Source organism: Natrix helvetica, assembly GCF_964273705.1.
Source record: "Natrix helvetica genome assembly, chromosome: Z".
Lineage (NCBI taxonomy): Eukaryota > Metazoa > Chordata > Lepidosauria > Squamata > Natricidae > Natrix > Natrix helvetica.
In genome coordinates, this window is record NC_138554.1 from 58,211,642 (window position 1) to 58,237,529 (window position 25,888).

At 40.5% G+C, this 25,888-nt stretch overlaps 1 protein-coding gene across 1 annotated transcript in view; it reads left to right on the top strand.

The window, feature by feature from the left end:
- The first annotated feature begins 5,875 nt into the window (after positions 1-5,875).
- LOC309401574 (uncharacterized protein) overlaps positions 5,876-25,888 on the top strand; it is a 37,405-nt gene continuing 17,392 nt past the window's right edge. The window contains exons 1-4 of the mRNA XM_081970644.1: positions 5,876-7,485; positions 15,350-15,635; positions 18,503-18,632; positions 24,873-25,173. Of these exons, the coding sequence (XP_081826770.1) occupies positions 5,922-7,485; positions 15,350-15,635; positions 18,503-18,632; positions 24,873-25,173 (2,281 nt within the window). The 5' untranslated portion in view covers positions 5,876-5,921. The remainder of the gene's footprint in view (positions 7,486-15,349; positions 15,636-18,502; positions 18,633-24,872; positions 25,174-25,888) is intronic.

Here is a 25,888-nt window from a genome sequence, read left to right on the forward strand (position 1 = left end):
GATCCAGCAAAGAATCATTCCCAGAGAAAAATCATCCAGATGCCCTAAGCTCTATGGTCTCCCCAAGATACACAAAGAAGGAACCCCACTCAGACCCATAGTCAGCTCCATAGGCTCACCTCTACAAAACCTAGCCAAATTTCTCACCAAACAACTACAGCCCTATGCAGAATCCATCACCTCACACGTAAAAAACTCATTCCAGTTCATAGAGATCATAAAGAAACAAAACTTACAGCCCAGCGACCTACTCGTGAGCTTCGATGTCATTTCCCTCTTCACCCAAGTACCAATCAAAGAAGCCTTGATAGCTATCCAAAACAAATACAACCACCCCCCCCCAAACATATCCTAGATCTGACCAACCACTGCCTATCCAACACATACTTCATCTATAACGGACAAAAATACAAACAAATAGAAGGAGCACCCATGGGATCACCCCTCTCACCTGTCATTGCTAACCTCTTATTTATTTATTTATTTATTTATTTATTTATTTCTTAGTGCTTATAGACCGCCCCCTCTCCCGAAAGGGACTCGGGGCGGTGTACAGTCCGTATCAAAATACAACAAATTAAAATTATAATAAATAGATACATATATACGTATATGAGAGGAGGATAAAAAGATATGCAAAACTGTACAGCTAAGTAAATAAATCAGAATATACAAAATTTAAAATCCCAATATCATGTAAGATTAAATTTAAAAGAGACAGTCCCTCTAAAACCAGTAAAAAATGTGTATGCCAGGAGGTAGACGTTATAAATTATGCCAGACCAGCCAGTCGGAACAGGTGTGTCTTCAATTTCTGTCGGAAGGAGCGGAGGTCAGTAGTGGTTCTAATGTCGGGGGGGAGGTCATTCCAGAGGGTTGGGCCCATCACAGAGAAGGCCCTACTCCTCGGTGTCGCCCGTTGGCATTGCCTAGTGGACGGCACCAGGAGAAGCCCCTCCCTGTGAGAGCGAATTGGCCGCAGGGATGTGTGTGGGAGGATGCGATCCCGCAGGTAGCTAGGCCCTATGCCATGGAGCGCTTTAAAGATGGTAATCAGAACCTTGAAACGCACCCGAAAGACTACAGGCAGCCAGTGCAGCTCGCGCAGGAGAGGTGTTACGTGGGAGTACCTAGTTCTTCATGGAACACTTTGAAACCCAAGCTCTAGAAAAATCCGATCACAAACCCAAACTCTGGCTCAGATACGTAGACGACACCTTCATAATCTGGCCACATGGGAAAGATAAACTGGACAACTTCCTCACACACCTCAACAGCCTACACCCCAAAATACAGTTCACCATGGAAACAGAAGCCAATAACCAACTCCCCTTCCTGGATGTCTTAGTCTATAAGAAATCCAATGGATCCCTAGGACACACCATCTACCAGAAGAAAACACACACAAAACGCTATTTGCACGCACTCTCACTCCACCACCCAGCACAGATCAACACTGTAGCCAAGACACTCATCTCCAGAACAAAACGCTTAGCTGACGAACAACACCTCAAAACCGAACTACACACTCTCACCAATGTACTAACATCCAACGGATTCCAAAGAAACAATATCACTAACCTAATCCAAAAAGAAAAGCCCACTAAAATCCAAGACAGTGAACAAGAAAACGGCAAAGCCCTCCTCCCATACATAAAAGGCACCACAGACAGAATCAGCAAGATCCTCCATAAACACAACATCAAGACAGCATTCTACACAAACCGAAAAATATCCACCATCCTAAGAAACCCCAAAGACAAAATAGAGTTAGAAAATCAAGGAGTTTATGAAATCCCATGCACCACCTGCACCACCACATACATCGGACAAACTAACAGAAGAATAAAGGCACGCATTGAAGAACACAAAAACTCAGTCAGAAAGGAGGAACCAACTTCTTCCCTGGTCCAACACCTCAAAGCCACAGGACATGATATAGACTTTAAAAAGACCAGAACTATTGCCAAAATTGAACACTTTAACAACAGAATAATCAGAGAAGCTATTGAGATAGAAAAACGACCACACAGCATGAATAAACGAGATGATACCTCCCACCTACCAGCCATTTGGAAACCCGCCCTCACTGACAAACGAGTCCCTAACACAAAGAATGATACCAGACCCACACTCACGAAAACCACACAGGATCTCACTATCACACATCCACGCAAAAAGCAAGCCCAAACCCACACCGATGATGACCACAAACCAGAAGCCCGACCACAAACCAGAAGCCAGACCATAGCTGCATTATTAGCCACTTTAAACCCCTCCAATCCATACATGAAGCAAACTGATGCCCACCACGGAGATGTGGCAAGACCACAAACGCGAAGCCAAACAACAGTAACGCAGCTCACCAGCTCAAATTCCTCTGCAACTCAAACTAGCACAACCAGGCCCCCACCCAAACAGAACACGCCCCCATCCAATCAGAGCACAGCCAAATTCCCATCCAATCAGAGCACAGCCAAGCCCCCTACCAATCAGAATACACCCCCACCCAATCAGAATGCAGCCAAGCTCCCACCCAATCAGCTCAAACCCCCACTGGCAGTTAAAAAGAGGAACCGGCTGAGATCTCACATTGCTCCTGGAAGCACCAAGCCGGAAGCACCAGCCTGAAGATGATGAATGAGACTTCATCGAAACGTCATGAAGATACTTCCAATTCTACGCGGGAGAAAACTCGAACAACCAAAGATGTACATACAAACACCCGCGAAAACCTCAGAAAACACACACACACACACACACACACACATATATATATGTGTGTGTTGTAATTGTACTGATAAATAAATAAAGGGAGACTAGGATAGATCTATTTCAAGCTAATTAGCTCTCATCAGCTAGCCATACCCTTACTGGGATTAGAACCCGGGCTGTATATATCTTAGGCAGGAGTCTTAACCACTAAGCCACGGGTTCTCTTCCTTATCAGTTGAGCCAGGGAAATAGGTATGTTGCCTATAAAAAGGCAACAGTAAAAATAAAAATATGGTTTTCTGCCTGCATGGTCTTTGTGATAAGCCGAAGGACAGAAAGAGGGAGTAGTGACCTTCCTCCCACATTTAGTCATACCAGGGGTTGTAACACAAATACATACATATATGCGCTTCAGCACCACTCTTGCATTGCTGCAGTCATGTGACCCTCATTCTCAATGTCTCCTAACAGTTTCCTGGCCACCCTGTCAATTCCCCTCCCCTCTGAGCCTCTCCCACCTAGCAGCAGCCACTTAGCTGCCTTCAGAAAGGGGAGGAGAAGGGAGGGAGGTTTCCAATTCTTAATCTTAATCTGACATTGCTCAGATATAGCCTTGAGGTGTATAATATTTCTGGGAACTTTCATTTAGGCAGGATGTCAGACTGGAGGCAGTATAACTAAGATAGCAACCAGCGATGAAGATAACTTAAATCTTACTGGTATGTTTTATGCCACTCATAGACATCTAGTTGGAACTGTATCATAAGAAAACATGATGAAGCATACTTTGAAAAAATCAAGATGGCAGCAAAGACTACCTGATTGAAATCCCCTTTTAAACACGTGTGTCACATATAAAAAAGGGGAAGCACCTCAATCACATGATTATGGCCATTATCTTGACTTATTTGACACACACACACACACACAAACACACCATGAGAGCATATCTTAGTCTCTCTTCTGGCTAATTAGTTTCCCTCTTCTGCATTGTCAAGTCTCCCAATAATATTTCTGCCCCACATACGTGTTATGAACAATTACCACTTGTGCTGCCTTCGCCATAAATTCTTTTGTGAACTAGTCATCTGGATCTGGTATAGTTTTCTTTATTTTTCCCATTAATTCCTAGTTAATTCCTTCCTTTTTTCCCCCAGGGGATTATTTTCCTCTATTTCAGCCACAGAACTATGAGGTATGCATGGGAGTATGATTCCCGGCCCCCAAATACAGGTAGTCCTCGACTTACAACCACAATTGAGCCCCCAAATTTCTCTTGTTAAGCAAGACAGTTGTTAAGAGAAGTTTACCCCATTTTACAACTTGTTTGTCACAGTTGTTAAGAGAACCACTGCAGTTGTTCAGTTAGTAACATGGCTGTTAAGTGAATCTGACTTCCACATTGACTTTGCTTGTCAAAAGATCCTGGAGCACTGCAAACCGTCATATATTTGATCAGTTGCCAAGTGTCTGAATTTTGATCACAAGGATATTACAAAGATTGTAAGTGTGGAAAACGATCATGTCACTTTTTTAGTGCTGTTGTAACTTCGAACGGCCACTAAACAAACTGTTATAACTCCAGGACTACTGTAATGACAGACTTCCTGGAACGTGAATGATCTTTAACAATTACAATTCTAGTACTCAGCAGAAATGCAGTGTTTACAGTAGTTAAGAGCTACTATATGGAAGCCCTCTTCCTTTTTTAAAAAGCCCTTTCACAGACAGATGCTTCCTGAGAGCCTTGTTCACATAAAGATAATAGGCTTTTATCTTCATAGAAAATATTTTGCATTGCAGCAAAAACCAGAATTTCCTGAACTTCATATGTCATTCAAATCACAAAAATTCCAAGAACATAGTTATTCTAACTACCTATTATTATTATTATTATTATTATTCTAGGTACATAGTTATTTATCCCATTGCTCACTGATACACTCAGTATGTCACAACTATTCTTGCTGCCTGGACAAAGAACTGATGAAAGTTACACTTTCTTTGGCAAATAATGATATACACTTGTTTGTTCATTTGTTTGTTCTCTACACCTCGAAAACTGGTTCCTGTAACTGATTAATACAATATTCAATCTGAATATCCTAAATCCTTACATTATTATAATATGGTTTTTATCTTCATTTCCTCTGTGCAGTATGCTGAGACAGTCTCAAATTCCTATCTCAAAAAAACTTCCAGTTGCTCCTGTAGAAGAAACTTGATTTAGGGTCACAGCAGTCTTAGTGACCTGCCTCCACTATGCATGGTGTAATGGGTAGTTTTTCTCCACATATTCTGAACTTCATTACCTTCTATTGCTTGCCTACAATGATTCTAAGGCTGTTTCTTCACTAATGACTTACAGCATCTTCAGTGCACTACTCTAAGGTGATGTAAAGCACATCCTCATTAATATAATTTTGACCTTGCCATTGCTGAAAGACTACAAAATGCAATAGGTTGCTTGTGCAAAAGTGACCTAAATAATTTATTTTTAACACTGGCTACAATTTCTCAAGCTGCACCACTTGCAGTTCTCCCATATATTTCATTTGTGCAGCTTTCCTCTAACTTTCTGTGATCAGATAAACTTAATCTCTGAAGATAACCCCAAACTCTACTATTGCAGTCCATCAGCTGTTCTTAGTTATTCTAACTTATGCTATGTCCTAAGCATTCTAGTCCAACTTCAGTTCTTTGCAGCAGTAGATCAACTGATCCTCCAATTTACTTCTATGCACTTTTGAGATTTATCTCAGGTTTTATACCAATAACAGTTGTGCTATGTACTTAATAGAGCAACATTACTCTATTAAGAGTAATACACAGCCTATTAATTTGTTTGGGGAATAGTAAAAATGCATCAATGAGCAATGTAGCAATAGGTTCAGGAATCTTTTCAAAATGAGGCAATCTGTTATTTTCAATTTAGTAGTTAGCTCCTTTCCTGTGATCCATAGTCTTTTAGTACATACATTATCCACTTTTGGCATCGTGAAGAGATTAAAGCTCTCATGAAAGGGCGTTTACTTTTTAACCGAAGCCATGAATTCTAAGCCTCCACTTTTTGGACCCAATCCAGTGAAGTCCCATTTCCTGCAGAAAATAGATAAAGTCTCTTACCATCTAGCAGCTATTGTATTGTCTTTGGGACTGCCTTCATTTAAACATCTGGTGAGTCTTCAAGGCATATCTTTGCAGCAATGAACCCCAAAGCTCTCCTTGTTCTTCTTATACTTGCTTTGGTTACGATTTTTGCCTTGGTATGTGTGTTGGTGAACAGGAGGGAGAAGTCTAGTCATTGTGGTGTTAAGTCACCTATTTCCTTGGATAGAAGTCAGAAGAACAAGAATATGATATTTGCTGCCCTGTCAGCAGAAGAGATGGTGCAGGTGGTGAAATACCTGCAACTAAAGTTGCCCTTGGTAGATGCTTCTCAGGCTGTATCTTCCAATAATTTTATTCATTATGTTGATGTCAATATCCCCCGCAAGGAAGAGGTGCTGAAATTCCTTGATCATGATGGACCACGCCCTCCTCGACAAGCATTGGCCGTGGTGTATTTTGGAAATCAACTAGAACCAAATGTCACTGAGTATGTTGTAGGGCCACTTCCAGTGCCCGCGTATCATTGGGATGTGACGGTGCAAAAATATGGAAAGAAAATATCCTATCATGGCAGGACTCTAATACTCAGTGAATTTGGCGATATTCAAACATTCCTAGTGGAGAAGAAATTTCTAGAGGCACCCACTTTTATGGCTCAAGTATTTGGACATAATGGAAGCAATTTTGAAGGTATCCTTGCATTACCTGGGGGGTTTCAGTCTGGGGATCGGTATTCCTGGATTACCTTGTTTCAGAATGTAAGAGGCTTTTTCTTGCATCCATTGGGACTAGAAGTGCTTGTTGACCACAGCAGTCTGAATGTCTCTGACTGGAAAGTTCCAAAAGTATTTTATAATGGCCAATATTTTAACAGTTTTGCAGAACTGGAAAAAGAATTCAAAGCCAAGAAGGTGATTGTAACAAAAGTTAAGCCGGTTTCTTCTGATGGGGGCTTTTCCTCACTTCATCCAAGGACACCCCCTCTAAGATCTGGATCCTTCTATCATGAGCCCTTTGGGTCTCACTACAATGTGAGAAACAACCAAGTAACTACCCCAACCTGGAGTTTTGCCTTTCGGATGGGTGTACACAGAGGACTCCATCTCTATGATATCCGATTCAAGGATCAAAGAATTGTATATGAACTCGGCGTGCAGGATGCCATTTCTATTTATGGCTCCAATAGTCCTGGTGGAATGTTAACCCGATACATGGATGCAAGCTTTGGAATGGGAAGATTTGCACATTCATTAGTTCGTGGAGTTGATTGCCCTTACTCTGCCACTTACCTTGATGCTGCTTATTTAATTGAAAACCTCAAGCCAATGGTACACAAGAACTCAATTTGTGTGTTTGAGCAGAATACAGGGACCCCTTTCCGACGTCATTTTTCCAATTTTGAGTCTGTCTATTATGGGGGACTCGCTAGCTCTGCGCTAGTAATGCGCTTTATAGTTACCATCGGTAACTATGACTATGTCTGGAATTTTATTTTTCATCCAAATGGTGCCATTGAAAGCAAAGTCCAAGCAACTGGATACATAATCTCATCTTTCCTCTATAGTGACGGGCTGGATTATGGTAATAGAGTTGCGGATCACACACTTGGTACAATCCATACTCATGTCATCAACTACAGAGTTGATTTAGATGTTGGAGGTAAGTCCTTGGGAGTCTTAAATAATTTTGATTGTTGCAGTTTTGCACTATTTTCTGCTGCTGTTGGCAACTCTATGCCCCACTGCTTATTCTTACTGTATCTATCTCAATTTGGGTTTCTTATGGAAAAGCCAAAGAGTGATTTGATGGTTAGTAGAATCAGAGACCAGAATAGAAACTGATGGTTGCCCACCTTGGTCAGTTAGTCAATATTGATGAGCTGCAGAATTATTTAATATTTCAATGTTTCCTACTGAACCTCCAAACTAAAAGTTTGCAACTCAACTTCCAGAGCAAAGTAATTCTGCACCTGAAGAGGGCACCATTTGAACAATGAAAACATTTTCTTTCCTCCCTCTCTCCCTCTCCCTCCCTCTCTCTCTCTCTCTCTCTCTTTCTCCCTCCTTCCCCCCCTCTTCAATTTACAACCCAATTGAGCTCAAAATTTGCATTGCTAAGCAAGGCAATTGTTAATAAGTTGTGCCCCATTTTACAACCTTTCTTGCCACCATCGTTAATTGAATCACTACAGTTGTGAAGTTAGCAATATAGTTGTTAAATGAATCTGGCTTCCACATTGACTTTGCTTGAAAGAAGATTGCAAAAGGTGATCATGTGACCCTGAAACACTGCAACCGTCCCAAATATGAGTCAGTTGTCAAGCATCTGACCTTTGATTATGTGATCATGGGGATACGACACACAGTCATATGTGTGAAAAAAGGTCATAAGTCATTTGTTTCAGTGCCATTGTAATTTCAAACGGTCCCTAAACGAGAAATGGGATATACAAATAGCCTGTTGCAAGTCCAGGACTACCTGTATTTCATTCTTTCAGATTCAGTCTCTTATAATTTTGTTTGTTCAAGAGCTGAAGGCACTATGCATAGAGCCTCTTCCTCCATTTCCCTCCTCCCTACCCAAAAAACCCAGTCCTGTGAGGTAGGCTTTAATAATTTGAGGTGAACTTAGCTTAAGCTTATTCATCTCCAGTTCAACTTTTTAATCACTAAACCATACTAGTTGCATCATTCATCAATGATATCAAAATAAACTATTTAGGCTGAATGAAAATAATTTGAATTTCTAAATCCTATATGATTAGTTGTTTCTAGCCTCTTGTCTACTCACACTAATATACAATTGTGTATTGTATAAGCGCACATAGTCTATATTTGTTCTTTAACCCTAAAGTTTAAATATATGTAATATTTGCATGCATGCATGTATCCCTCCCTCCCTCTCTCCCACTCTCTCTCTCCCTCTCTCTCTCTCTTCCCCAAATTCTTATCTTGCACTGGCCAGTTACTACAAGAATAGGAATGTCAATGATAAGCAATCATTTACAATTTATTAGGTTCAGCTTTCTAAAATCCTTAGGGAAAAAGCAGTTAGGATTAGGTAACAAGTTAAAGGAGTTTCTCAATTTAAGTATGTATAAACTTTGTTGTGTCAGTCCTGGATTTAGTGTATTTGGGTGTTTACACATATTCCAACATTTTATAATCATATACACATATCTACCATTTTTGTGGCTGTAAAGGCCTAGAGAGGCAATTCAGTTTGTGCCTTCAGCTATGCTTAAAAACCCACAATTTTTATAAAACACAGATATTTTCTATGATGTACGCCAGTAATTTAGATCATTGTTAGTCATGCCATAGTTGTTCTCCAGGGAGTGATTTGGAAATATAAGAACTCTGATGGTCCAGATCAAGGTTCATCTAGTCTAACATCTGGTAAAACTTTGAAGCAGGATATTTATGCAATAAGAGTTCCTTCCTCCCCCTGTTCCACAACTTGCATATAGAAACATTAATTTTCTTTAAAATTATTTAGTACCAAAGCAATAGATTATAGCACCACTATAACTATTTTTACAAGTTAATTGCTTTACTGTATTGTGAAATACTAACATAATTTGGGTACATTAAACCGAAATACTAAAATACATTATAAAAAATAACTGAGTTCTATGATATTTATACAGTAAACTGAAAAACGTTAATACAGTAATAATCAAGATAAACGGAACCTTTAAAGATGAGAAAACAAATTTATATCAAGATTAAAAATTATTTGTAGGATGTCAATGAACAAAAATTGACACAGGAAGTTGCAAAATGCATTGAAAAATATTTTGATTTTTTTAGTTTAATGCGTAGTACAACTATTATAATATAGCATAATAATTCTATATTCTACTAGTATTGTAACTTTATCTGATCTTATAGATAATAAGGCTATAAATAGTTATAGCCTAGTGATGATAGTAATATATAGCCATTAGCCATTATCTCTGGTAACCATTTACAGCCTTCTTTTATATAAGCCTGTAAGCTCCCTTTTAAAACCACCCAGGTTTGTTATTATCACTATATCTCTGCAGAGAAAAGAAATATAAATGTGGACATATTTTACGTTTTCATGATTTTAGAGGCATCAGAAATAGTGTAATGAGAATTAGTAATGTAAATATATAGCAATAGCACTTAGACTTATACCCCACTTTACTGTGCTTTACAGCCCTGTCTAAGTGGTTTAAAGAGTCAGCATATTGCCCCCAACAATTTGGGTCCTCATTTTACGCACCTTGGAAGGATGGAAGGCTGAGTCAACCTAGTGAGATTTGAACTGCCAAATTGCAGCCAGCTGGCAGTCAGCAGAAGTAGCCTGCAGTACTGCACTCTAACCACTGCGCCACTGCAGCATATAGTACAATTATGAAATGAATAACCATATGTATTGTTTTCATTCTGATTTGTTTTTTAGTGCCCTTTGATTAAACTGTTGAAATATATACTCAGCTGCAGTTTTTGTACTTAAATATAGGTAGTCCTTGACTTACAAACATTTGTTTAATGACTTTTCAAAGTTACAATAGCACTGACAAAAGTGACATATGTTTGTTTTTCACATGGCGGTTGCATTATCCCTTTGACCATATGATCAAAATACGAATGCTTGGCAACTGGCATGTATGTAGGTCATGTGATCATCTTTTGCAACCTGATAGGCAAAGTAAATAGGCAAGGTAGATTCATTTAACAACTTCAGTAATTCACTTAACAAAAGTACTAAGAAAAGTCATAACATTGGGTAAAATTCACTTAACAACTGTCTTGCATAGCAACAGAAATTTTGGGCTCGGTTGTGGTTATAAATTGAGAACTATCTGTATATATACATATTAAATATATGTCTTATGGCTATATTCCCTAATCCGGCATCCAAACTGTGATGGATTTCTGAGTTTAGTATGTATAAATAAATAAATAAATAAATAAATAAATAATAAATAAATAAATAAATAAATAAATAAATAAATAAAAAATAAATAAATAAATAAATAAATAAATAAATAAATAATAAATAAACAAACAAATAAATAAATAAATAAATAAATAATAAATAAATAAATAAATAAATAAATAAATAAATAAATAAATAAATAAATAAATAAATAAATAAATAAATAAATAAAATAAAATATAGACTTATACAGACTGCATAAGTTTCAAACTTGCCCAAGTCGAGGGGCATATACATTTAATAAATAGGTAGATAATACCTGGCCTGTAAAAATTCAGTAATGCTAATTTGACCTTTGTTGCCTATAATGGTACAGATAGTTCAAGAAAATTAACAACTGTTCAAAGTTACGATGCTGAATAATGGGATTTATGACTGGTTCTTATAATTGTGACTATCACAGCATCCCAACAGTTATGTGATTACAATTTGGGTCTTTGGTAATAGCTTGCAAGTGTGATATAGCATTCCGTATTCACGGCATCATCATTGGTGACCTTCACTATAGGCTTCCAACAAGGAAAGTCAGTACAGAAGCTGGCAAGAGATCAGAAATGGCAATTGTGTGGTATCACACTTAATGACCGCACAGAATTTGCTTAATGATGGCAACCGGAAGTGCCAGAATTTCCACTGTAAGTTGGCAAAATCACATGATGTCACCCTTTACAACTATGTTATTTGCTGATAGAATAACCAGTCCAAATTACCATTATTAATCTATGACTACCTGTACTTACCCTGCGTTTTTACTTTTTTTGTAACTGAATCCATATATACCTCTTCTTGTTTAGCGATTGAAATCTGTTGCAGTGATTTGATTGTTAAGGAAAATGAAGTAGAAGATTATTGGTTGCTGCAGTCTCATTTCTATCCAACAGTGTTCGGTGACCCAGTGCTTCCCCCTTTTTTGCCCCCTCACAGGAATGAGAGATTGCTTAAACAAGCTATCTCTTCCTGAGCCACTTTTTTTTCACAGAGCAGCATAACTCTAAAAAATGTTAACAACTGCAAGTTGAACAAGCTCAGCTGTATGACCTTAAATTAGTTGATTAAATTCCTCCAGGCAGCTGCCTGAAACTGACTAGAACTTCATCAGTCTCACACTGAAGTCTTTTGTTGTCAAGTATCCAAAATTTAGTCCGAAATGCATACATTGGCTGAAAAATGAATTATTTTAATTATCATTTATTACAGTTTTATTTTCAAACGGGCACTAACCAAGGTAGTTGATTAACTGAGGATTAGCTGTATTGATTTTGATAAACTCTATATGAGAAGATTTCTTCGTGACTGAAATATCTTCACAAGTAACAGCTCAAGACTCAGGGCTCTTCCACACAACCACATTAAAGTTCTGTTTGCTATACTAGTCCTTGAACTAGGAACAAAGTGTGTTGACATTAATTGTGCTCCTATTGCTGATTTCTATTCTACCAACAGAGACTGGCCAATGGTACCGTTTTTATTTACATCATGTAAGTCAATTCCAGGAAAATAATTAAGGTACTCCCTGGGCATCATTTCTCTTTCTACTAAACTCACCCATTGCAGGGGCAACCGCTACCAAACGCTTTCCTTTTTGTCCAGAGTGGAGTGGTGCTAATCTCACTGAAGGCGGTATAATCACTTGAAGTTGCTTAGGCAAAATATGCTTGATGCACTTCCTCCTCTATGTCTGTACCATATCAATGTATTTAGTTTTCTGAAACAGCACTGAAAATATATTCAAAAATAGCCTGGCTGAAGTTGGTGAGTGAAGCACAAAAGAAGCAACAGATAATTATGAAGATTTTCCCTTTACTGAACTGAAAAGGTTATAAATGCAAGGATTAGTGATACCTGCAAATAGTTATTCTATGAAGCAGTTGCTAAATGAGAAGTACTTGTATTTCAAGGAATGGAAGGAAGTGTTAGCAGCAAATGAGAAAAGAATCCAATTCTGGCAGTATTCAAATATAGTTAATGGCCATACAGAACGCACTACTGTGATCATATATAACAGCATTTGTCACCACAGTGCATAATGCTATCAAAGTTAGACTACGGTAAATACATGGCATCACTCCCCCACCAAGACAGTATATCACATAAGCAGTCATAGGAACTGCAGCTCCATGAAACAGGATGAGCATTAGGAGTGGTAGGTTCTAAGGCTGATGTCTATGGAGATTCTCAGCCATCCAGGTTGTTCCAAAGGTCGAACATCAGAGTTGAAGAAGCATCTTGGATGAGAAGCTAAAAGTCTTCAAAAGAAAAAGCAATTGCCTCTTCTTGAAAAAGCACCTTTGGGATTCTAAGATTTATGTTCAAGTTTCCTAAAATAATAAAAATGTACTGAAACACTAAATGCTAAATAAATTGTCACATAAAACCCTATTGTCAATATCTATATCTATATCTCTCTATATATGTATATATCTATATCTATCTATATACATATCTCTATCTATCTATCTATCTATCTATCTATCTATCTATCTATCATCTATCTAATGTTTTCATAGATTTTCACGGGTGTAGGTATGGTGGTCTTGTTGTATTCGGGTCTTTTCACGTGCAAGATTGAGATTGTCTTGGCAACGTTTCAGCGAGGTCTCACTCGCCATCTTCAGGTGGGTTTTGGGCTTAAAGTGTCCTGTTGCTTTAAGGTGCTGTAAAAGGGTGGACGGTTTTTCTTTTTTTCTGACTGTTCTGCGATGCATGCATTTATTCTCCTATTAGTTTGTTCAATGTATGTGGCAGGGCAGATTTTGCATGGTATTTCGTAGACTCCTTGGTTTTCTAGCTGGATGTTGTCTTTGGGGTTTCTTAAGATGTTGGCTATTTTTTTGGTCACTGCTAAAGGCTGTCTTTATATTGTGCTTGTGGAGAATTTTGCTGATTTTATCTGTGGTCCCTTTGATGTAAGGGAGGAGGGCGATGCTGTTGTCCTGTTCTGTGTCTCGGTTTTTGGGGGGAGTCTCCCTTTGGATTAGGTTGGTAATTGTTTTTCTTTGGAATCCGTTGGAGATTAATATGTTTGTGAGAGTGCGTAATTCAGTTTTCAGGTGTCGTTGTCGGCTAGGCGTTTGGTTCTGGAGATGAGGGTCTTGGCTACAGAGTTGATCTGTTAAGGGTGGTGATGGGATTGTGCGTTTAAGTAGCAGTTGGTGTGTGGTTTTTTCCGGAAAAAAACACACACCAATCACTACTTAAACGCACAATCCCATCACCACCCTTAACAGATCAACCACAGATAAAATCAGCAAAATTCTACACAAGCACAATATCAAGACAGCCTTCGACACTGACCAAAAAATAACCAACATTTTAAGAAACCCCAAAGACAACATCCAGCTAGAAAACCAAGGAGGCTACGAAATACCATGCAAAATCTGCCCTGACACTTACATTGGACAAACTAATAGGAGAATAAATGCACGTATCGCAGAACACAAGAACGCAGTCAGAAAAAAAGAAAAAGCTTCCTCCCTTTTCCAGCACCTTAAAGCAACAGGACATGAAATTGATTTTGAAGAAACCAAATTAATCTCCAAAACAGAACACTTCAACAAGAGAGTAATTATGGAAGCCATTGAAACAGAGAAACACCCCCACAATATGAATAAACGTGACGATACCTCCCGCCTACCAGACATCCGGAAACTAGCCCTAGTCAACAAACAAACCCCACCCACCACCCAGGTCGTTACAACAGAAAAGAACAACAGACACACAGCCAGCACCTCAGCCACACAGGATGATACGAAACAGTCGACCAATCTACAAACATCAACTCCATCTACCAATCAGGATGCAACTACACAGCCAATCAACCCACTTACAGCAACAAAGCCAGCACTCCACACACACACCACCAAGATTTATAGAAAGACAACAGCTCCGACCATGCCTTACTCGCACAAGCACCAAGCCAAAAACACCAGCCTGAAGATGGCAAGTGGGACATCGCCGAAACGTTGCCAAGACAATCTCAATCTTACACGGAAAAAGACCCAAATACAACAATACTAGATAGATAGATAGATAGATAGATAGATAGATAGATAGATAGATAGATAGATGATAGATAGATAGATAGATAGATAGAGAACTAAACCTATGTTGATAAGGAGACCACAAAAGATCTGGTAAGTGATATAGAAAGCTTTGGATGACCTTTATGTGGGCTGATGCCTCTGTGGAATTCAGGTGTCCCTTCATTATGCATCCCAAGCCAAAATTGGAAAGCATCCAGCAACTAAAGGAAAGGAGCAATGTCTGCAGCAGCCTAAAGTACTGTGGTGAATAGAAACTGGACACAACACAATTCCTGAGCACATCATTTCCTAAATTGTCAATGAAGTATATACTAGGAGGGAAATGTGTTAGGATAAGGAGGAAACTGTCTCAGCTATGGACTGGAGATGGACTGAAGGAAACATCATGAGAACAAGGCAAACATAATTGGCTATTGAAGCATGATTGTATTGTGATTTGGGTAAATGAGAAAAATCCCACATCTCTGTCTCTTGTTTTCTTTTCCTTTCCCTTTTCTTTCTATCGATAGGTACAAAAAATTCCTTGGTTGCCAATGATATGACTTTTGAGACAGTGAATGCTCCCTGGAATCCAGAGCATAAGATTCGGAGAATGAAGCTGGTAAAAAAGGTCTTGGATACCGAAGATAAGGCTGCCTTCCGCCATAATGATAAGATGCCAAGATACATATATTTTGCAGCAAACAGCACAAACAAGTGGGGCCATAAGCGTGGCTACCTAATCCAGACAACCAGCATGGCTGGGGATCATCTCCCAGAGGCAGATCCAATGGAGAGAGCTATCAGTTGGGGCAGGTAAGCAGTCCTTTTCTAAGCACCAAAATCCAATGCTTTCGTTTATTTATTAATTTGCTTGCTTGATTTGAAATGGGGTTTTTCTGTTCAAAATTAGCACTCTGGATAACTTACAGTTTAAAGTGATGGACACATATGCAGAGAAAAAACATTGAAACAGATAACTAAAACATAAATTATGAAAGCATTAACTGCTAACTCTTTTTACCACTTCTCTCAAGGCAGAGAGATCTGGAGCCCAATGCAACTCCAAGGTATATTCTAGAGTCTAAGAAAAAAGAAGAAGGTCCTCTCCATATGCCTGGTAGATAAGCCTTTGAGAGGAGGGGCATCTTCAAATGGCTCCCACAGATTTAAGCTCTGAGGAGGTGTCTGACAGGAGGAGCAGTTCCTCAGGCAGGCTCTAAATGTCAAAGGATAAAGTTATAACCACTTGGGCCCAATAAACAAGCCTTTCAGGGGAAAATATATTATTTTAAAATTTTATTTGTATCCTGTCTTCATTACTTTAATAAATAAAGGTGGTGAAGATTCCTAATACTTCTTCCTCCTATTTGGCCCACAACAACAACTCTGTGAAGTGACTTGGGCTGGAAGAGTGTGGCTGGCTCTTAGTTACTCAGCCAGCCATCATGGCTAAGGAGGGACTTGACCACTAGATTTATTCAGTCTAGCTATGCTGAATGCTTTCAACAAGCTGATGCAGTATTTTCAGAAGAGGCTTTCCTTAAATTTGGTTACATTAAACAATAACCACAACATTGCCAATGTTCCCTTTTTAGGGAAAGTTATTGAGAAGATGTGCTACAGAGCAGCCACAGAGTGTTCTAGATGATGATTATTTAATCCCTTTCTATGCAGAGTTGAAGCCTAGGATAGCTATAAATTGCTCTAGGGCAGTGTTTTTCCAACTTGGCAACTGTAAGGTGTGCGGAATTCCAGAATCCCCCAGCATCCTTTTATAAAGCTGCCAAGACAGGGCAGTCCCATAGGTTCTTTGGGAGTTTATTGTCACAGGATTGTTGGGTTAGTGCCAACAAAAATAAAGTTACTTATTGTTTTATTACTATGGTGCTATAATTGTTCAAATATAATCTATATTTATCTATATTTATTGCTTTAATGGCTATATTATAAACAATCAGTTGAGAATTGACAGTTTACAAGTGTAATTAATATGTAACTAATGAACTGAGGGTCCTTGCAAAGTCTTAATGGAAAAAGAATTGTTGGGCATGTAGATTGATTAAATAATAGTATCTAGAGTTTTTTTTTTAATTTGGCAACATGAAGATGGATGGATTTCAATTGTGGGAACTGAAGTCCACTCATCAAGCTTGAGATACACCGTCCTTTGTAAAATGGAAAACCATTTGCCAGTGTGTGACGTGTTTTTTCTTTCAAATCTTTATTCTGCTTTAAAAATTAAAATTAAACAATTTAATTTTAAATTGTTGGATTGAATCTATTTATTTGTATTATTTTATTCAGTGTTTTATGGACTGACACATTTCTTTTATCTTGGCACTAGGGTAATTTTGTTACAGTTTTACAAAACGGTAAATGGAACCAGAATTTCAGTTGCTAAATTATGTGGTCAGTAAGTGAATCATATGTGAGCAGACTCAATTTTACCATCAGTTTTATCACAATTATTAAGTGAATCATTCAATTGCTAAGTGAATCACACGATTCATTTATCATTAAGCGTCTTTAAGCAAACCTAGTTTCCCCCATTGACTTTGATTGTTGGAAATTGGATAGGAAGGTTGCATATTGCAATCATGTGACTGAAGTAGTAGTGCAACTGTTATAACTTTGAGGACGGGTCGTAAGTCATTGTAACTTTGAACTGTCATTAAACAAAAGGTCGTAAGTCAAATACTATTTGTACAATAGTTTTAGTAATATGTTTATTGCTATAAAGGGAGCTTGACTTATGACCACAATTAGGACTAGATTTCTGTCGCTAAGCGATGTAGTCATTAAGTGAACCATGTCCCATTTTACAACCTTTTTGTCACACATTAAATTAATCCTACAGTCATTCAACAAACCCAGCTTCTCAGAAGAGCCCTGGAAAGATTGTAAATGGCAATCAAGTGACCCTGAGGCATTGCAATCGTTAAAATGATTGCCAGCTGCTGAGTGTCTGAATTTTGATCATCTGACTTTTGGGGTGGGTAGGTGCTGCAACAGTAGTAAATGCAAAGACTGGCTATAAATCATATTTTTCAGCACCCATATAATTTTGAATGGTCATTAAATGAATGGTCATAAGTCAAGGATTATTTGTACATGTGTTACATTGTGAGCAACTGTGGAAAGGCACAGATTCAGCCCATTCATTTAATGACCATTTGGCAATTTTTGTAGAGTATCCATAGTCTTTGGAACTACTGTTGCCTATAAGCATTAAAGGTAAAAGTTCCCCTCGCACATATGTGCTACTCATTCCCAACTCTAGGAGGCAGTGCTCATCTCTGTTTCAAAGCCAAAGAGCCAGCGCTGTCCGAAGACATCTCCGTGGTCATGTGGCCAGCATGACTAAATGCCAAAGGAGCACGGAATGCTGTTACCTTCCCACCAAAGGTGGTTCCTATTTTTCTACTTGCATTTTTACATGCTTTCGAACTGCTAGATTGGCAGAAGCTGGGACAAGTAACGGGACCTCACTCCGTCACGCGGCATTAGGGATTCGAACTGCCAAACTGCCGACCTTTCTGATCAACAGGTTCAGTGTCTTAGCCACTGAGCCATTGCATCCCTTTCTATAAGCATTAGGGAAATTAATTCATGCCTACAAAAGTGATGAAATATCCAGCTCAACAATACTTTGTTTCTGTTATTGCAATTCTGCTTCTTAGGTACAAACTGGCTGTCACCAAGAGAAAGGAGAAAGAACCTTTCAGTACCAGCATCTATAATCAGAATGACCCATGGACACCTACTGTTGCCTTTGCAGACTTTATAGACAATGAGACCATTGTTGATGAGGTGAGTTTTTAGATCTTGAGGGAGACAAGAGGGGATATTTCCTTTTTTTTACAAGAAAACCCACAGAGAGGTTGGACAGGTGTAAATCCTAACTCTTGGCTGGATACTAGACAAACATATTGTCTCCTGCAGGGGTGGGTTTCAAAGTTTTTACTACCCGTTCGGTGGGTGTGGCTAGGTGAGTGTGGCCAACTTGACGTCACTCACGTCAGTTGCAGTGGCGCCTCCTCCAGCCGGGGGCATGCCTTTGAGCCAAGGCTTTGGGGCTCCCGGAGCGGCCCATGTGGCTCAGGCTGTGCCTGGGCTGGAGGACCATCCACAACTACCTGCCTGTCACCAGGGAGACCGCTGGCGCCACCACATGCCTCCCAGCACAGGTGAGCTGTGCTTGGCTGGGCAGGGGCGTTGCGAGGCTTTGGGCCCAGAGCAGGCGAGCATGGTCGCCCCACCAAGAGGAGTGCTTGCCTCCATTGCCTCCAAAGGCAGTGGGGAGTGGTGGGCCTGCAGGTGCAAGTGGAAGGTCCTGGGCATTGGGGGGCACTCACCTGCCTAGCAGTCGCCCAGCCCCATCGAGTAGCTAAAGCGCACCATGTCACATAGTTGGAGCCGAGGAGGATCTGGTGGGGATCTGGTGGTGGCATTCGAGATCGGGATGGGCTGGCTGGGTTGGCCGAATTATCCTGGGCCAGTTATTTATACCTGCCAGCTGATGGGTGTCCCGTAGCATCTGCCGTCTCCCCGGTCTGACGGTTCTTCCCCGTCCCACCTCCGGCACAGTTTTCGGGCCAACTGCCTAGACAGGCTTTGGGAAGAGGCCGTCCCTACCTGGTTTGCAGCGGCACCAAGAAAGCTGCAAGCCTAAAGGCACCTTCACTCCCGTGTGCAAGCTGGGATCTCCTCACCCCCTTGGCTAGGACCCACTGGTCACCAACTGCCCCAACAGAGCCCGCTCTTAAGAAAGCCAGGCGAGGCATGAGGTACTCTGGCACTCCACCACACAACAATGGGAAAACGCCCCCCCCCTCCTGGCAACTTCTGGATGGGACGCCTCAACCAGCCCTCACGATCATTCTCTGGCAGACGTCCTTGAAGCTTCTTCCCCTCCGTTTGGCCTCCTGTAGGCGTCTTGTGGCATGCAAATGGCACACTGCCTGGTTCACTTCTCAGCCTCTGTGGACCCCTAATTAAGCAGGCAACCCCCGGGAGCATGGCAGCAGAAAGCTGCCACCATCTTCGTCCATGTGCATGCACATGCCTTGCACTTGCAAGTCCAAGGCATGCATATGTGCGAAAATGGCGGCGATGGCAGCTCTTTCTTTTTGCTGGCCAACCAGAGCCAAAAAGTGCTTTGTCCTCATGTTGTTGCCCAGCTCCTGGACGGCAATCTAGGGAAGGAGAAAGGCCAGAGAAAGAAAGGAGGCATGCAATAGCAGAGTCAAGAGGATGCTTGTCCTTGGTGGGGGAGGCTGCTTTATCGCTTAGGTGAAGGCTGGCCCATCTCTGCAACACGTGGAGGCTCCTTTCTTTCTCCGGCCCCTCTCCTTCCCTAGCTTGCCCTGGTGGCACAAACCGCTTGCCCGCATTCAAACCTGCCTCCTCTCTCACCGTATCAGCTCTCTGGTCTCTCCCAAGATCGGCTTCTTTCCTGCCCTCCTGCAGCATCAGTCCACATCCAGAGGTAGCCAGGGGTTGCTCTTGTTCTCAGGCAACAGCTCCGTCTCCCCCCTCCTCAAGCCCAGCAAGGAACGCTCCTCCAACACTCCTGTCAGATCAGTGGTGGGTTCCGGATTCCAGTGCAACTGGTACGGTGCAACGTGGCCGTGCATCCACCACATGCATGTGCGCAGCATGCACAAGCGTCCTTACTGCCTGTGATGCTCCGTGACATCTCCGCGATACTCCAGCTGCTCAGCGGAGCATCACAAGGGCGTCGTACGCTCCTTGCGCGAAAGCCACAATCGGCTCAAATACAGGTAAGTAGTGTGGACGGGTGGATGGGCCCTTCGGAGCACCATACTGGAATGGTACCTGGTGCTCCCAGCAGGCACCGGTACACCTGTTCCAAGGCATACCAGTCATATCCCCCCACTGTGTCAGATACACCCAAGGAAGAAAGAGAGGGGGGGGGGGAGCAAGCTGGGCTTGGCCGAGCTGCTTGTCCCTGAGCCAGAAGAAGCAGTTAAGGGCAGAGACCGTGATGCTCCCCGATGCGAGCAAGAAAATAAAGCTCCTTTTTTCAGGTGGTGGTGGTGGGGAGTTTAAGGCTAACCTGGTAGGGGTGGTGGACTGGTGCTCGCTACTTCTTCTAGCTACTTCTTGGCAGAGCTGCTGGGTTCTCTCTCTCTCCTTCCTTGGGTGGATCTGGTGGGATTCAGGGGTCTTTCCCAGGGGAAGGGACAGAGCATTTCTCCTCCTTGCCAGATTCTCCCGCCCGCACTTTCGGCATGCTCCACTCCACCATGCGAGGGTGCGCACTCTCTTGGAGTTGCCAAGGCAGGTGGGAGGGAGGGAGCCCCCCCAGGTTTGAGGGGGGCTCCATCCGTCAGTGGTTCATTTTCTTTCCTCTAGGCAGCTATGCCGGCTTTGTCCTTAAAGGCTGCTCAGTGCCTTTTGATTTTTCTTGGGTGCAGAGAAAAGTGACCCTGTGAAGGGACTGAGCTTGCTACTGAACTTGGAAGTCTAGAGGCTTCTTTTCTAACCAGCCGTTGGCGCAGGGCGCTAAAAAGACCTCCGGTTGCTGTCGCCATCATCGTGCATGTGCAGCTTTCTTCTCACCAGTTGGAGGACTTTTCAATGCCCTGCAGCAGCGGCTGGGTGCAAAAGAAGCCTCCGATCCTCCGGCACTCAAAGAGGCTTAGCCAGCCAGTAGCTTCCTAGCTTGGGCAGCTTGCCATCAATGGATGTCGGTGGGCAAGTGAGCGGTGACTGGGGGACTGGTTTGGGAGCGTGGCCAGCCTGCCGGTACTACTGGTTGGAGAGCTAGCCCCGATTTTTACTACCAGTTTGGCCGAAACATGCCAAACCAGTACAATTTCAAGAAATCGTGTTCATTTTACTGTATGCTGTAGCATATTTTGAAAATTAAGAATGAATTTGATAACCACATGAGGATTATATTTAACTTGATTTGATATGTACAGTGAAGCATTTGTAAACTTTTCGCATGTGGTTTTCCTCCATATTCCACTTTTAGAAAGTCTATTGTTTATGATTAGAGCTGCTGAAAAAGATGTGTTCTTAATTTTTGCTTTTCTAGTCTCTATAGTATTCCTATCTTCTGCTATGCTATGTGCACTTGAAGGAACAAATCTAGAGAACCTCTAATAGTTAAAAATATTTTGTTAGCAAATCAGATTTTTTACATTTTAAAAATGCTGATACAGCAAGAGATCTCTAGTTATTAAATACATTAAACAGAAATAAGTAAACTCCACAGAATCCCTCTGTGGGTTGTGGGTAAGTATTTTAAATGATAGTGGGTGGGAATTAAGAACAGTCAATTTTTCATGTAGCTAATGTTTGTTCTGGCTAGATTTCCTTTCTGACAAAAATCCTACATCTGATCACACAGGAAATCTTTCACAGTGTACAAAGGACCATATATATATATATAACATCCATATCTTTTCAGAGAGAAAATGCACATTATGAAGCAAAGCTGGATGTTTTCAGACAATGCACAATGACATGTATTTTCAAGGCAGAATAAATTTCCTATTATGAACGCCATTCCTTTCCACAATTTTTATATCTTATATCTTAATTTGTTATATATTATATCTAGTTTTCCCTGCAATGAGATCCCAGGACTGGAAATACCTGCAAAAAAATAAAAATCACAAAAACTTGACCAAAATTTTAAGCACACAAATAAAGCTCAGAAGGTTTCTCTTTCTGTACTATTTAACATTCTTTGCAGACAGCAACAGGCCTACAAAACACGGCACAGCTACAGGAACTATCTGTTTATGCACATGAACAGTATGTACTTTTGAATTGGCAAGCTTCCTGAAAAAGAAATATTATGCACATACACTTCACAAGAACAGCTATGTCACATTTCAACTCATAAAGTACTATCTACACTGCTTAACTAATCAGGATTACAACACTACTGAATTAGATACAGGAAATGGGATAGAAGGAGAGGTGGCCAAATTAATTTGGCAGCTGAACTTCATTAATGTAATCAATTATTTACATTAATGAAAGTAGTGTAAACTGATTGATTATACTAATGAAGTTCAGCTTCCAACTTAATCTGTGATTTCTCATGTGTCTTCATGAAGCAGCAGCAATCCAAAGTATGAATTTAATTGATTGTCCTTTATCCAGTTGTCTTCTTTTCCTCTAAATTCTTCCCATCACAATCTTCAAATCTCCATAGCTTGGAAAGAGGATTTTTAAAAAAAAGGACAGTGGAATTTTGAAAATAATAGAGAAAAAGCAGTTTTATTCCAAATTAGGACAAATTTTAGGTGGCGGGGAGCCAGTTCAAACTTGGAACATTTTGAACTCAGAATGATTTGTAGCCAAAATTCAGTGTTTTCCTAGAAAGTTCTATTTCATTAGAACTTTAAAATAATTAAAATTAAATAATTTGACCATAGCTTCTGATGTGTGTTGTATTATTAGGGAGCTGGGAAGACTTCTATTTTATCTCAGGCAACCTAACTTGTGCTGGCTGCCCTATTTCAGATGAGGAAAGGCATATCAGCTTAATTTATAAGCAGCTTACTAAGAGAAGTCCAAGACAAGAGTTGATTGCACAACTGCACCTATGGCTGAAAAAGCTTCAGGAGACCGAGGTCTTGCTGAGAGTTCACTTGAGAGTCTGAATTTGGGTTCAAAGAAACAAATCTACTTCCCCAAACAAAACAAAACAAAAGCCCTTTTCTTTAACAGGGAACAGCAGGCATGCAAAAAGTGAGGGTAGATAGTTTGTTTTGAGTAACAGGCTTATGGAGTAGGTGGGTGGGTGCCCAAAAAAAATGTGTTTCTTTTGTTTTTATGAATAGCTCACAGATCTTTGTCTTTCAGAAAAGTCTTATCTTCCTCACTCCCATCCCTTATTTTATTCTTATAAGCAGTGACGTGCGGTGAGGTTTATGGCTGGTGAGGCTGGTGACGTCATCAGGAAGGCGGGGAATGGGACCACGTGTGCAGGAGGCTGAGGCAACCTCAGCCTCCTGCACACGTGGTCCCATTCCCCAACTTCCTGAGTTAACATGAAGGGGACTGCGGAGCGCGAGCCGTGGGATCGCGGAGTGCGAGCCGCGGTCCCCTTCATGTTGACTCAGGAAGGCGGGGAATGGGACCATGTGTGCCTTTCCCCCCCTTTTTTTTTCTTTTCATGATGAGAGCGGTGAGGCTCTGCCTCCCCTGCCTCCCCTGACCGCACGTCCCTGCTTATAAGAGTAGATCCACTTGATTGGGTTTCCTCACAGGACAGTTCCTCCTTCCTGGTCATGTGACCCAAAGTGAAGCATATAGGCTCACTCTATCTTCCCAGCATACTCTTTCATGCAATACACACACACACACACACACACACACACACACACACAGAGTGTTATTTCAGTAACAGGAAAAAAATGCAATATACGGTGTCCACAGTTTTTAAGGAGTTGGAAACAATTCCAGAAGCCATGCTTGGCATACTTTTCCTACTGAAACATCTGTGCAGTAGTCAGGCATGGGGCAAATGGGGAAAAAAAAGGGCTTTGGGACACAAACAGGAAAGGGTGGGTTTTCTCAGCACGATGTCTCAATAGTTGTTTTAAATTTGTTTTATGCATTTAGTTGCAGAAATGAATATTCAGTGGGATGTTAAAAAGAAATTGGGGCTGAAAATTCTTTCAGCACAAGCACTCTCCAAAAGTTAAGTCAAACAACACAGGGAGAAGAGGGACGAAATGTGATACAATGGGAGAAACTTTTTTGTTTAAAAAAAGTGGACTTCAAAATGGGCCAGATCAATCTGGGACTTCTGCAGGAAACAAATAAAAAAAACAGGAATAATTTCCCCAAAGCTTCCCTTTGTAAAAGTTTAAGTTTAAGTCTTATTAGATTTATAGACCGCCCCCTCTCCCCGAAGGGAGAGGCACAGCCTTGGAGTATTGCTAAGTGCTCCATTCTTAAGCTCCTTCCCTCCTAATCACATGACTTGATTGACTATCCCAAAATTTCCCTTCCATGTTTTTTTTAATCAGATTACCCTGTTTTATGGTCTTTCAATAGGATCTGGTTGCTTGGATCACCACTGGATTTCTACATATTCCCCATGCTGAGGATATTCCTAACACTGTGACTCTTGCGAATGCTGTTGGTTTCATTTTAAGACCTTATAATTATTTTGACAATGACCCCTCCATTGACTCGCCTGATAGTGTGTTCTTCACGGACAAGGACGACTTCAACTCCTGTGAGATCAACCATATTGCTTGCCTCCCTAAAACAGCTGCATGCGTACCCAATCTTCCTCCTTTCAGTTATGAAGGTTTCCAAAATCTGACATGCTCTGATACTGTCCAGGCTTTGAGTCAATGCTGATGTTTATATTTGAGTGAATACAGTAGTGGAAATCAGCCAATCAGAAAATCTGTGTGTAAGATATCAGCCTTAGACCTTTATTGTTGACTGTGTTTCACATACATTTTAGCTCTGTTGGCATTGTACTCACTTATGTTTGCAATTTATCTGTATCAGCCAGATTGCTTTAGCTTTTTTACCCAACTGCTTCTCCTGTTAATTTTTAATTTGTGTATGTGAGTAAATGAAATAAAATATAAATTTTGAAAAAGAAAATTAAGGAAAAAAAAGTAAGTGAAAAAGTACCAAAAAAAGAAAAAGCTTTGATTTTCTTAATAGTATTTACAAGTACATTTATATTTTATTCTCTAAACTTGCTCTATGATCTGATTTTTAAAAAAAATTAAAATGCCATGAAACTAAATTTTCCAGGATTCTTTGTCAGAACTCATAATTAAGTTCCTCTAACTGTTAATCAGCAACACAAGCATTTTCTCTTGTACCACAGGTGAAGATAAATATACTGCATCTAGGCAGATCACAATGACATTGTGGATACATTGCGTTAAGAAATCTATAAGAAATGTTTGTTTTAATAAACACATGTTATGCTAAGATGTGATTTGTTAAACTATAGCCTTCCAAATGATCATATTAGTTGTTTTGCCAATTTCTAACATTTTTTCCTACCTGTTTAGTTGCTATTGTTTTGTATTCCTGGATTC